The sequence below is a fragment of the Polistes fuscatus genome, unplaced genomic scaffold, assembly GCF_010416935.1.
Source record: "Polistes fuscatus isolate 324 unplaced genomic scaffold, CU_Pfus_HIC Scaffold21, whole genome shotgun sequence".
Lineage (NCBI taxonomy): Eukaryota > Metazoa > Arthropoda > Insecta > Hymenoptera > Vespidae > Polistes > Polistes fuscatus.
This window is the reverse complement of record NW_025113098.1, coordinates 2,343,264-2,358,006: the sequence shown is the minus strand read 5'-3', so window position 1 is coordinate 2,358,006 and position 14,743 is coordinate 2,343,264. Positions and strand designations below refer to the sequence as shown.

Sequence of the window (14,743 nt, the reverse complement as noted above, 5' to 3'; positions counted from 1 at the left end):
GAGAGATGAAGTAGGTGAAAGATATAAGAGAATGGTTGGTGTTCGTCCATGAGATCAGAGAAAGGGACATGGTGGTGGTAGTGGTGATGGTGGATGGTTGGATGTTAGTATTACCCGGTCCTTTTCTTTCACAATGTACCATTGTCTTTCCTTTTTTATTTTTTTTACTTATTTTTTTTATTTATTTTTACTCCAGCTTTTACTACCACCTTTCGAATTACACATTATTCTGTGTATGTGTGTGTGTGTGTACCTATACTGTTCTCGTTGTACTACTTTCTAGCATGAAATGGATCATCGTTGTGTGTACGATCGTTCATTCGCTGCAACGGAAGAACATTCGGTGCAACAACACGATGCAATAGAACGGTGTAAGTTTCGTATCATTTTTTTTTTCAATTTCTATAAAAAAAAAAATTTAATATAACATTATCATTGTATTCATTTATTATTGAACGATCATAAAAATTGTATTCTCGATAATTGATAAAAGTATCATTAAAGAAATATTATCGAAATATACGAATTTTAAAGTTTGATCGAGTTAATTGATAATAAGATTATCAAAAAAAAAAAAAAAGAAGAAAAAAAGAAAGAGAATTTTTTCTATAAATAGCGTTAACACTGCTTTATCGTTCATGTGAAATGACTCATAAAAGTAACTCATTAAAAATGCTAGGTGATCAAATTTGCAAATATATACAATATTAATGTCTCGTCGTTTTAAATCTTCTTAAGGAATAAAATAGTGTAAACGTTGGTTTAAAAAAAAAATAACAAATATAAAGAATTACGTATGTTTCATAAAAACAAATTTATCGGTGACATCTTTGGTATGGTATTTCGACGTGTTAAACGTAGAAAAGAACAAAAACTAGATAATTTGAGACAGTTGTCCTCGTTATTTAAACGTGCAGAAAATCAAAATATTAATAAATGAGGAAGTAAACGAAAAGAATGATTCAACGAGACAATTCATAACGTGTGATTTCGTTATCCGAAACAATGGAAAAATAAGAAAAATTATATACGACTGCTATGGGAAAAAATAAGAAAAATCTAACGACGACAACGATGACCATGAATCATCGTTCTTCCTGCTACCCTTAATGGGATTTCACCATTCACGTAATATTATTCTGCTAATCCAAATGCATTAGTCATTAATCTCTCGTTGTGTACTCTCATACTTTTTTTAATATTAATTGCATATGACAGTTTCGTGTTCGTTTAGTTATTATTAGTCTTAGAATTACACGAGTAAAATAAAGTAGCATGAAATGATTATACCTTGATATCGAATAAAATCATCAATCCCTTTCCCTTATTTTAATATACAGGAAATTATTGTATACAACAATTAATACGTTAATAACGAAATAAATTGTTAAATAATATTTTAAAAACCTATTAATATATAATAAATAAAAATATAATAAAAATATAATAATAATAATAAAAATAAAATATAATAATAAAAATAAAATAATAATATAAAAATATCTATATTTTAAAAATATACATATATATATAATAAATAAAAATATAATAATAAAAAATAATAAAAATAAAATATAATAATAAAAATAAAATAATAATATATAAAAATATATATATACTTTAAAAATCTATTGATATAGTGTGTGTTCAAGATGAAAATAATTTAGAAATAAATTCATTAACATATTTAATGAATTTAATTCGATAACATTATTCCTAAGAAAAACAAATTAAACAAATAATAAAATAATCTACTGATAAAATTTAACTAATATCCATTGAAGTAGGAATAATACGAAGATCAATTTGTTTAAATATTATATATCTATTAACCTACTTCGAATGATTAAACAATTTCGATTTATTTTATTCAATGAAAATTCTTTTTTTTTTTATTATAATTATATGAATTTACAATCAATTAAAATAATAATAAAAAATAATAAAAAAAAAATAATAATAAATTAAAATCTTTACCAAGTTGGAACGTCAAAAAAAATGGATTCTAGTTTAAACAATCGAAAATATTAATAAAATACATTAGAATGTTCGATGTATTTTTAATGATTGTTAATTAATCGAAAAAAACGTAAATTATAATTCAAAAACACGGAGTATAGGTGGGGACTACCTTCCTCTTCGAAATACAACGTTAGACTGTTTCATTGTCCGTTACGAATATCGATTAAATTTCTTTTGTTGATTGTTGTTTATACGACATTTAGAAGGTTGCGCATGTGTATAACTAAAATAATATTCTTAATAAATAGAATATCTTCGTTCGGAGCGTCATATAAACGGTGTCTATCAGTAAGAAAACATTACCTATTTTAATTAATTACATTATTTTCATCTTAAACACGTTATACTAATAATTTTTAATAACTAACACACACAAATATTTGTATATTTATAATTTAATATTATAATTAAATATTTATAATCTTTTAGTAATTAACAAATACTTGTTGTACATTTTATTATTCGATTGAATTTTTTTTTCTTTTTTTCATATTATATATTATAATAATTATGATCGAAATGAAATAATAAAATCATAAAACGTGCTACGATATAATTAAACTATTTTTATATTACTACACCATAAGGAAAAATACTTTAAGCATGTACATATTTAAGTATAATACTACGAAGAAAAAACTAACAAAGATAATGGTGATTGAGAAAAAGAAATAAGAGAAGAGGATGTTATTCATCTCATCGGAATGACGTAGTCTTAAACAAACGAAATGAAAGAGACAACCTTCTATGATTTATTCGTATCGCCCCTTTTTCATTGATAGTATAATAAATCCTACACGTCAGTAACAATTCAACCAATAAGAGGAAATATCGTGGCTTTGATAGAAATAATAAAACCATTTGACAAATTTTTAACTTTTCTTTCGTAATTGTATATGCAAATGAAACGAACAAATTCACATTTAAATTGATATTAAAGTAAAACGAATTTTACGAATTTTTCTAATTTAATTATTAATATATATATATACACATATAGTGTATGTGTGTGTGAGCATAATATAAAAACAATTTTATGTCGATTAAATTTACTGTTATTTAAAAAAAAAATAAAAATAAAACAATAATTTGTTGCTGTAGCTCACAACTTTTCAAACCACCCTTCTATAATAATACATATTAATATATAATATAATTTGTAACAATTATATCGAATCTCTAATTTGAAAAATAATTTGACAATTTATTAAATTTGACAAAACCATTTGACAAATTTCTAACTTTTCTTTCGTAATTGTATATGCAAATGAAACGAACAAATTCACATTTAAATTGATATTAAAGTAAAACGAATTTTACGAATTTTTCTAATTTAATTATTAATATATATATACACATACAAATGTATGTATGTGTGTGTGAGCATAATATAAAAACAATTTTATGTCGATCGAATTTACTGTTATTTAAAAAAAAAAATAAAAATAAAACAATAATTTGTTGCTGTAGCTCACAACTTTTCAAACCACCCTTCTATAATAATACATATTAATATATAATATAATTTGTAACAATTATATCGAATCTCTAATTTGAAAAATAATTTGCTGATATAAAAATAATTGTTTTCAAACGAACAGAAAAGAAAAAAAAAAAAGATTTCAAAGAGAAATAAAGAAAGAAAGAGAGAGAGAGAAAGAAATCAATTTTTAAATTCAAACGAATACATATATATATATATATCCCATGTATTAGTAGTAATGGTATATACCTCCGAGCAATTTCCTGGCCTAAAAAGTCAGACGTCGGATAGATGTATGAGAGAGCTAAATAACGAGATAAATTGCAAGGATGTCGGTAGTTACTTCATCGCATCAACTTACCACTCGGTTCGTAATCGACTTTTCGCGCTTGTTTCTAACTCATCGTGACAAATAATAGACTATTTTGCTAAAATTCTATTCTGTTGCTCGATTATATTATCTCATTTAAAAAATATTAATATCGTAGAATAATATTTACAAATAATGATATATTTTATTTCAACTAAATCAAATTATTTTCGAATTAATATTTAAAAGAAAAAGAAAAAAAGTAGAAGAAGAAGTTATAATTCTGCTTCGTGTTAATTTTAAAATCAACAAACAAAAAAAAACAATCTAAACTACTTTAAAAAATCAAAATTATCATCCAATTTTTGATTCATTAGTATACCCACCCCCCTATATGCACGATTTAAGATACAACTTTTATTCCTGATCTTCTATTAAAAAACATTTTGAAATTTAATAATGTAATAATACTATGTTCAAATTTATATCCAAATAATTCCAAATCACAAGTACGATTCTCTAAAACAACGTTTCTTAATTTAGATTCGAATTTAACATAAAGAAAAATACTAAACCAATTTGTATAAAAATAAACCCGAATAACTGAATTGTGTTCAACATTGCAAATTGGGTCATGAAATAACGAGTACTTCAAATATTTTTATACTTTGGCAAATTTTCAATATCCCAAACCTAAACTCAAACTAAACGAAGCAAATTTTTGTTCTCGACCGAACCGAGTACCTGCATACACCTTACAAAATATCATTCCTAGTGTTTTTTTTTTTTTTTTTTAGAGATTACATCAACTATGAGAAAGCTTCATATTATCCAGCTAACTTTGAATCTACTTTCCTGGACTTATATGGCTCGTTGTGTTCGCCCGGTTTAACCGCGATAATGGACGTTGCTCGGTCAAGGTTTCGAACATAGTTTGCGTCAGTTTTACTGTCTCTCTCTATCTCTCTCTCATAATCAGAAAAAAAAAAAACAATGAGAATTACCGTTCCACGAAAAAATTTTACACACGCACACACATATATATGTTACATGTTTATATAACACGAAAAACATTGATATACACATTACCTAGCTAATCTGCAGATTAACTGATTTGTTCTGTTAGTTAGAAACAATATTTTTCTAAGATTTTATCTATTATCTATTTTATCTATATAATCAATAGGTTCGATTTAATTAAATTTCCATTAACGATACTTCAAAGTCTGATCTTTTATTTGAACTTTTGTAAGTAAATTTGTTCCATTAATTTTTGTTATTTTGCTCTTTTCTTCTCTCTATTTTTTTTATTATATTCCCATAGGACAAAAAATACGTGAATCAGCGTAGGCAGATAAATAAGTATTTATTTAAGTACCATGACTCATTCACTATCGCGAATAAAAGATTTTTCGTCTAGCCGCAACCCCTTTGGAAAGTAGCCAAACCTGCCGATAAAAACAAACCTGTTTTTTTCTTCTTTTTTATATAAAAAAAAAAGAAAAAAGAACCGTCTTATCTTTCCTATACTTTTCTTTCTTTCTTTTTACGATCTGCAGACAGAATTTGTCGAATTTACAATTTGTCTGATACAATATAAATCATTAGATTATCTATTAAAAAAAAAAAAAAAACAAAGAAAAAAAACCATAAAAATTTTCGTTTAATCTTTTTCAAATACTTAAACACAAATATTAAAACAAATTATCTAATACAAAGGTAAAATAATAATAATAATAATAATTAACTTTTCAAACGTATTACGTATTCATAGTTAAGAATACTATTGTGAGATAAATTCTAAAAGTAACTTACGACACGTAAGAAACATTAAAGACGTTTAAGAAAATTCTAAAGAAATAAACATAGACGAATTAAACATTTTCCAAAAATAGAAAATGCAAGAAGTGTTGGCCGGTGAATAGAAACTTCAAGAAAGTTCCTATGAACTTTGATAATAATAATAATAATAATCTGAAATAATTTAATCCTCTTAAATAGTCCTTCCAAGAAAGGATACTGCAAATGGGATTATCGTGTTTTTAAAACGACATAAATCCAACCCCCCCTCCCCCCCCATCTATCTCTCTCTCTCTCTTTCTTTCTGTTTTTCTTTCTCTTTCAGATTTATTTTTTCGACTTTGTACTTCGTTTAGATTTTTTATTTCAAATTTTACATCATGCTATTAAAAAAATATAAGAAAATTCGTAGGTTTTCTTTTTATTCTTAATACAATCCTTAAAAAAAGATACATTGTTTATATCGCGATCTTTAATGAATAAATAAATAAATAAATAAATAAATAAATAAATATAAAAATATTTAAAAACGATATGTACAATAATTATACTATATAATAAATATCTAAAAATTAATATTTCATTAAATCAATAATTATACGAATTACGAAAAGAAAATAATAAATAAATTCTTATCAATGGGAGGGGGGAGGTGAAATGTTACCGAAATTTGTGTGTTCGTAGTGTAAAGAAAGAAAGAAAGAAAGAAGAAATGTAAATAAACAAAGATGTGTTTTTTGTTCTTTTAACAACAAAACCGTAGTAAATTTTAACGCGTTTTTTTTTTCTTTTTTTAACACGAGAAACCAACGCGATTAACGATGACGATAGATCGACAACTACGACGAACGTGTGTTTCTTTCTCGTATATTTTTTTTTCCCCTAAACCAAATAAGAAGAAAAAGAAAAAGAAAAAAAAGAGAGAAAGAGAGATAAGTTAGGGATATATCTCGGTTGTTCAAGGTTTTCCTTCGGTCTAAAGTCATGCATAACGTCGTCTCTCGAATATTTCTCACTCGCAGAAATCTGTATTCGAGAGAAGACATCGTCACTTTTTTTTTTTTCTTTTTTCTGATAGTTTGTACAAAGTTTCTTGTCCTTATTCGAAGGATAAGAAGAAGAAGAAAAAAAAAAAAAAAAACCATGAGTGTATGTATAATACGATAATGACCGTGATTTATCTTCTGCATATTATGAATGAACTTTTCTTAGAACAATATCTTTAATTACTTTATCTCTCTCTCTCTCTCTCTATTTCAGTTTGAATTAATCAAAAAATAAATGAAAACAAATAAAACCTTTTACCATACGTGGATCAAATAATTGTAAAAAATCCGATAAAAATTGAACATTAAATGTATACATTAATTATTTTTAATTAAAAAAATATATATTGTTCGTTATTTAATTAACTAAAATCTTATTCTATATATATGTGTGTGTGTGTGTTTTTTTGTAAAGTTAGTTATACACGAAGTGTCGATAAATTTTGAATGTTTAAGTGTTTAACGCTTATTTTAAGACACAATTTATATTATACATTGAAAAGAAAATTGTTTTTTTTTCCTTACGTTTGTATACTGAAAGTGAATATACATATTTTGGTGAATACATATGCTTAAATAAAAATTAATATACAATATAATATATTTCGAAAGATGACAAAATTATTTATATAATTTTTATAATTTATATATATATATATTATAATAAAATATTTATCATATATTTGCGTGTTAAACTTTTCGATAAATTTCATTAAATCTTTCTTTAAGTTTGTTATCTTTTTCTCATTGATAAATCATCGATCGATTAATAAAACCGAGACGAGAAAATAAAGCTAAAGAAATGAAAGGTAAAGATTGAAAAGGAATAATATTTGCAAGAATGTTTTGTGTTAATTCGATAAATATCATTCGCGAATCATTTTATCTCTTTCTTCTTCTCGTTATATTTTTTTTTTCTTATTCTTCAATAAAATTATACCTACTGAAGGCTTTCATTTTTTTAGGCCGAGGTCAACGGGGGACACGAGTATCCTTCGTTCATGTTAATAAATCTTTTGTGGGCGAGATTGGAATGACTATTTTTTTAATTTAATTTAAAAAAAAAAATGTGCAATATTAACTCGCGTTAGGAATGTTCAAAGTTCAAGGGAGAGAAAAAATATAATGAAAGATTAACGATAAAACAAATTCACGGAAATGAAAAAGAAATCGTTTCGATCGTGAGAAATATATTCTTTTTTTTGTCAAGGCTGAGAAAAGGTTACGAATTTTTACTTCAATGTTCGTTCTTTCTTTTCAAACCCAGCAACAGGTCAAAAGCAAACTACTATTACTACTACTACAATATTACGTTGTATAAGAATAAAAAAGGGAAACCCACCCAATGAAACGAAAAATAATTTTCATAAAAAATTTGTTAAATTGTAATAAGTACAATAAGATCTCGATTATCCGTTATAAAAAAAATAAATAAATAAATCATAGGAAAACGTTGCAATTATAAATCATGTTCTACGATGTGTTAAAACAAAATGATCATTGTAACAAAATAAAATTTAATAGAATGAAAAAATTGGAGTAAAAAAAGATACATTTTAAATACAAAATTAATAAAGCAATGAAAATCTATTACAATGTACATCATTTGTAATACATATCTAATACAGTGGTATGCATAAGTATATGCATTTATATTACTATAAAAAAAAAACAAGAAAAATAATAAAAAATTTAATTATAATTATTATAATTATATAATTATTATTAATAATAATTATTTAATTATATATTTCGTTTATTTTATCCATCTATGCTGATTAATTTTGAAATCTTATTGTACATATATACATATATTTGAATAACGTGGGAATTTTACTTGGTATCGTTATAAATTCTTGTTAGTATTAGTAACAGTAGTAAAAAAAAAAATCAATGACAATGTAACAGGACTAGACTACACCGACTTATCATAGTTGATCATCGCTCATGATTTTACGCCTTCCCTTAAAAGGACTATGCCTTCTTTCTCTCTCTCATCTCCTCTTCTTCCAATCAAGATTGTTTTGTGTCTCTTATTTTTCCGAAGCGTGACGTGACACAAAAAGAAAGGATCACCCTTCCCTCTTCTCGTAATACCTCGATAGAGTTGTCAGATCAATTCGAGCTAGAGTTTCTAAAGCTTCAACGAGATCTCCCCCTTTCGATTGAAATCGATCGATGAAATTTGATATACAATACAATAAGTATTATTTTTATAGTAGTATTGTATTTTGCAACCTTTGCAAATTTTTTTCTTTTTCTCTTATTTTTTTTTTTTTTTTTTTTTTTTTATAAACATGGTCCTAAAAATATTTTTTTATTTTTTCTAACAATTTATATAAAAATATCTTAATGATATCATCGATCAATTTATTCGTGGAAGGAAGGAAAATAAAATGAAAAATACGAATCGCGGTCTCGTGTCGATTTAAAATTCCCGGGCTTGTGATTCACGTAGAATAATATAAAAAAAAAATGGCGTACACGTTGGGGAACCAATTGAAGAAAGAGATAAAAATTTCGAAAAAAAAAAAATCCTTATTCTATTTCCAAAAATTGTATTCGATTAAATCAATGATATATCTCATTTACATGGGAACAATCGTTTCTTTTTCTTTCTGTTCTTTTATTTAAATGATGTGTCTCGGATTATAACTCGACATAATTACGTAACGCATATATCATGCAATATGTTATTAATAATTTCTTACGTACCGGCGTTTATGAAGCGGGGATCATTTCAATCTATGACGTTAAATAAGAAATACCTGTTGCATTACACGCTACTCTCGTCGTTCCTAATATCAATTAACAATAATGCACTTTAATGTTAATATCATTTTGTCGTCAATTTGTACGATTATGAAAAAAATAAAAAAAAGGTTCTGGGAAGATCGAAAAGACGATTTTAAAAAAGAGGAGAGAGAAAAGAAAAAAAAAATAAATGCATAGAACAAGAGACAAAAGGCCAAGGATGCGATTACGACGATTTAACCCACGTTTTATCGTGCGCATCTTCGTTAATTGGTATGTTACAAATAATTCAATATACAAAAGAATTTAAAGTGCAATGGGGGGAGCGGGTGGAGACGGGTTAAAGACGTAAGCTAAGCAACCGTGTGTGTTCGTTTAACGATATCCGTTGTCGTGTTACACGTCGTTAAACTAGTTCGGTGCATCCAGTTTTTCCACTCTCTTGCTTGCTTGCTTGCCTCCTCTGCCCAACGCGTTTCGTCCCTGGACAACGAAAGGAGACGACAAATACGACACGAAAACGAAAACTAAAAGAATGACTACATATTACGAGGATGACGATTGAGATTATATATATATATATACATTCGTAGTTTCTTTAGATCAAGAGAAAAAGATAGATTGATAGGAAGAGAAAGAGAGAGAAATAAGAATGAATGAATTGTAAGTGCGGCCCTGCATCGATCCCGATAACGACGCAACTTGTTGCCTCTATGTTGAATGATCAACGCCACTTTGTGATCATCGTATTTACCAAATTAATTTTTTACTTTTTCATATATCATTTTTTATCCTACCAAGATTTATTTGAAATTTATCGATAAGTAAGATTACGATTTAAATGATATATTGAATATATTTAAAAAAAAAAACCATCACATCAAGTTTCGAATATGTTAAACTCGACTCGTGTCAAAATCAAATACCTACTGAAGATCGTAACACAGTTATTTACTTAGAAATCAACTAAGAGAATATTCGAAACTCGAGCTTGGTATCAAATACTCTTATTACCACTTAATTTGTTCGACTCACCGAGATCCTCGACAAGACGTAGCATGACACCACCGATGTGCAATTCTCCCTTAACGCGTAGGCTCCTCTCCACCTGCAGATCCGTCACGTAGACTCGCAGCACCCAGCTGCCGTCTACTTCGTGACCGTCCGAATACATCTTTTTCTTCTTGAATTTATTTTTTCTTCAAACTTATTCGTTAAACCGATCTATCCTCCTCCTCCTCCTTCTTCTTCTTCTTCTTCTTTCTTTTTCCTTACACTATCTCAACTTCTTCAAAACGTTGTATCTTTGGATCCACAAAAATGTATCATGGTATCACTTTTATTTCCACGTGTTTTAAATATGAACTATAACATTCGTAACCTATTTTTAAATCGTGTAATAATCTTAATCTTTTCACCAACAATGATAACAACAGTTATGATGACGACAACGACGATTACGAACACGACGATGACCACGACGATGACCACGACGATGACCACGATCACGAAGACGACGACGACGACGACGAATTCGCGCGAAGTTTCGTCGTCGCGCGAATACGATATTATAAACTCTCTTCTCCGGATACGGTAACACGACGGATATACGTATATTTCGAAGGATCGCTCCTCTCTTTCTTTCACTCTCCTTTACTTTGAGATCTCTCCCCGAGTAACGCCCCCCACCACTATACTCTTCTAACTACCGCACAGCGCGAGGAAACGAGATACAGGATCACACGATTTACGATCTACGACCGATACTCCACGAACACTCGCGCTCGGCTAAGCTCGGCTACGCGACTGAAAATTCGACGAGTAGACACGAACGAACACAATCGTCAACGTTCGGCGGCCCGAGTTCGGTATGCGCGTAGCGAACTACTTCCCCCACCACCGGCTTTGTTACTTCTTCCATCTCTTTCTTACAGCCGCACCTTCTTCAGTCAAACTCATATCTTCAGGGGCGGACTAAAATGGAGGTGGTATAGACGCCACGCAACTAGCTTTACATAAAATTCGAGAATTTTTTTTCTTTTTCTTTCTCTCTCTCTCTCTCTTGCTCTTTTTACCTTCTATGCTTTTTATACTTTTTAACGAAAGTATGAGATTTAATATTAATTGATAATTCGATATCTTACAGATTATTATGATTAACAGATTTTATTCTTACTTTTCTGCAAATTCATTTATGCATTTATTATCATTCATCTGGTATATTCAATTTTTAGATGTTTTAATTTTAATAAAAATAGGAAACTTGAATAGTACTTTCTAATACAATTGGGGAGTAAATTCTTACTTTCATTATAAATAAGGTAAAAGATTTTGGAATTTGGTAAGATAATCTGTTAATTATCAGTTGGAGGAATTCATTTTGTAAGGAATATAATTTTACATAATTTATTAATCAACCATACAAATGGCATTTCTATGCCGTTGGATCATCTCCCTTAGTTGTTCTGGTATAAATAAGTTGCGCATGATGTTGAACTACTTGTTTGATTAAACCTTTTTGTTGTAGTTCAATTAATGCTCTTCTTGCCAAAGATCCTCGAATTTTTAGCCTTTCGCTTACAATGGATGGTGTAATCAATTTGTATTGCGGTACTTCTTTTAACAATTTGTCATATGTACCTCTATCGAACAACACTTGATTGTTTAATTTATCCCTAACTTTTCCTTTGGACCACTTCTGCAAAAATAAAGACACATATTAATTTATAATTTGAATAAAATTGAATAAATATTAATTTACACATTCATATATAATGTAATATATTTAGCGAAGAGGAAATATATCTTATCAGGCTCATTAAATCAGATTTTTGCTTCCACGATTAGTCAAGCTAGACTAATTATCATCACATAAGATAATATTTCCATAAGTAATATATTATACAGACAAAACTAAAGATGTAAGAAAGATCACAAACCTTCTTCTTTGCTTTGCCACCGGACCCACCTTCTTTTTTCTTTTGGGTCTTCTGTGGTTGCTTCGAAGAACCCTTCGTATCCTTTTTAGGAGGCTAAAATGAAATGATTAGTATAAGTATAAGAAATACTCTTTGTAAACGTTTAATAAATTACAATGCTAGTATAAATAAACATTAATATAAACTCCATGAGAAAGTGTTAGGTTATAAGAATTTTGAGAATATACTGATGAGAGGTTATGCACATATTCACATGTTCTTAAATATCTTTTTATTATAATTAAAGGTTCACTTTTCTTCTTTTGTTATAAATGTCACGTCAAAATTATTAATAAAAATGCATTTCAAATAATTTTCTAAATATTATTTGTTGTATATATTCTTATAAGACTTACCATGATTGCTATGTGTGAAGGAAGAGCAAAGACGACAATAGCCACGCTACAGTGGTGCCACTACTTTAGTCAATATACTCTTTTTTTAAATTCATATGGAAATAATATTTAGAAATATATAATTTTTATTAACAGTTAAATATTTGCGAAAATTTTAATTTACATTTACTTATTTCATTAAATTATACGAAACATATAATAACCGGTGAATTAAAAGAAAATTAAAATTCATTTATAGTGCATAAGATTTTATGCACAGGTGACAAAATATGAAAATGAATTATGCAAGTATCGAAAAAAATTGAATAGGATACAAAGCAATTTACTTATTTAATAAAAAGTAATATTTAGATAATAGAAAATAAAATTTTCTTAAATTTTCACAAATATATTTAGTTGAATAATTTTTCATTTCTTTAACCTTTAAATATCTAGCATGGCACTTACGAAAAATTATTCACGACCTTCTATTAAAATCGAATAGTAATAATACAAATTAAACATATAAAATTATTCTTATATTATTATGGAGTTATTATTCTATTAATCATTAGAAAGCTATAACTATAAAAGATGATGTATTCAGACAATTATCATAAAGAATAATAACTTTTTATTTAATTTGTATAAAGTACATTATTTCTACGCTGCTGGATCATCTCCCTTAGTTGTTCTGGTATAAATAAGTTGAGCATGATGTTGAACTACTTGTTTGATTAAACCTTTTTGTTGTAGTTCAATTAATGCTCTTCTTGCCAAAGATCCTCGGATTTTTAGCCTTTCGCTTACAATGGATGGTGTAATCAATTTGTATTGCGGTACTTCTTTTAACAATTTGTCATATGTACCTCTATCGAACAATACTTGATTGTTTAACTTATCTCTAACTTTTCCTTTGGACCACTTCTGCAAAAATAAAGACACATATCAATTTATAATTTGAATAAAATTGAATAAATATTAATTTACACATTCATATATAATGTAATATATTTAGCGAAGAGGAAATATATCTTATCAGGCTCATTAAATCAGATTTTTGCTTCCACGATTAGTCAAGCTAGACTAATTATCATCACATAAGATAATATTTCCATAAGTAATATATTATACAAACAAAACTAAAGATGTAAGAAAGATCACAAACCTTCTTCTTTGCTTTGCCACCGGACCCACCTTCTTTTTTCTTTTGGGTCTTCTGTGGTTGCTTCGAAGAACCCTTCGTATCCTTTTTAGGAGGCTAAAATGAAATGATTAGTATAAGTATAAGAAATACTCTTTGTAAACGTTTAATAAATTACAATGCTAGTATAAATAAACATTAATATAAACTCCATGAGAAAGTGTTAGGTTAGAGAAATATTGAAAATACACCGAAGAAATTAATTTAAAACATTATTTATAACCCACCGAATGTTTATTATATAACCCACTATTAATTTGTTAAAAAAATGTAAAAACTTTAATTATAATTTGCTTTAATTTATCACACGCTTAGTTTACACCATGTGGATACAATTATACACTAAAGTTTATGCACATATTCACATGTTCTTAAATATCTTTTTATTATAATTTTTATTATAATTAAAGTTTCACTTTTCTTTTTTTGTTATAAATGTCACGTCAAAATTATAAATAAGAATACATTTTAAATAATATTTTAAATATTATCTTTTGTACATATATTCCAATAAAACTTACCATGGTTGCTATCTGTAGAGAAAGGAAGAGGAAATACGACGACAGCCATGTTACAGTGATTCCACTGCTTTAATCAATGTATGATTTAATAAAATTAATTAATATAGAAACAGTAATATTAAAGTATAAAATAATTCTTTTTTCGCAAAACTTTAATATTCATAAAAGTATTAATTTATAATTATTTTATTTATTACATTATATTAAATATAGAATTGATTCATGTAGTATTGTCTATTTAGTTTTCTAGTTTTATTCTTTTTTTAAGTATAAAACGTAACATTGACATT

General features: G+C 27.2%; 3 protein-coding genes and 2 non-coding genes across 5 annotated transcripts in view; all 5 read right to left on the bottom strand.

Annotated features, from left to right (window-relative positions):
* Positions 1-11,501, bottom strand: part of LOC122517625 (unc-112-related protein) — a 34,080-nt gene extending 22,579 nt beyond the window's left edge. The window contains exon 1 of the mRNA XM_043636131.1: positions 10,451-11,501. Coding sequence (XP_043492066.1) covers positions 10,451-10,589 — 139 coding nt within the window. The 5' untranslated portion in view covers positions 10,590-11,501. The remainder of the gene's footprint in view (positions 1-10,450) is intronic.
* Positions 11,502-11,807: 306 nt separating this feature from the next.
* On the bottom strand, positions 11,808-12,852 carry LOC122517648 (40S ribosomal protein S25-like). The gene is made up of 3 exons (XM_043636158.1): positions 12,750-12,852; positions 12,355-12,447; positions 11,808-12,113 (listed from the first exon to the last, which is right to left on the bottom strand). Exons 1-3 carry the CDS (start codon positions 12,750-12,752, stop codon positions 11,850-11,852), a joined length of 360 nt encoding a protein of 119 aa, XP_043492093.1. The 5' UTR covers positions 12,753-12,852; the 3' UTR covers positions 11,808-11,849.
* On the bottom strand, positions 12,222-12,291 carry LOC122517887. Its single transcript, XR_006303940.1, has one exon. It is a non-coding gene; the product is annotated as a small nucleolar RNA SNORD57 (small nucleolar RNA).
* Positions 12,853-13,339: 487 nt separating the features above from the next.
* LOC122517649 (40S ribosomal protein S25) lies at positions 13,340-14,508 on the bottom strand. The gene is made up of 3 exons (XM_043636159.1): positions 14,454-14,508; positions 13,897-13,989; positions 13,340-13,655 (listed from the first exon to the last, which is right to left on the bottom strand). Exons 1-3 carry the CDS (start codon positions 14,454-14,456, stop codon positions 13,392-13,394), a joined length of 360 nt encoding a protein of 119 aa, XP_043492094.1. The 5' UTR covers positions 14,457-14,508; the 3' UTR covers positions 13,340-13,391.
* Positions 13,764-13,833, bottom strand: LOC122517886. The gene has a single exon (XR_006303939.1). It is a non-coding gene; the product is annotated as a small nucleolar RNA SNORD57 (small nucleolar RNA).
* Positions 14,509-14,743: the final 235 nt, after the last annotated feature.

Coding starts and splice junctions, on each gene's coding strand:
- LOC122517648 (XM_043636158.1), bottom strand. Junction 12,114..12,354: donor GTGGCAAAGCAAAGAAGAAG/GTTTGTGATCTT, acceptor TTATTTTTGCAG/AAGTGGTCCAAAGGAAAAGT.
- LOC122517649 (XM_043636159.1), bottom strand. Junction 13,656..13,896: donor GTGGCAAAGCAAAGAAGAAG/GTTTGTGATCTT, acceptor TTATTTTTGCAG/AAGTGGTCCAAAGGAAAAGT.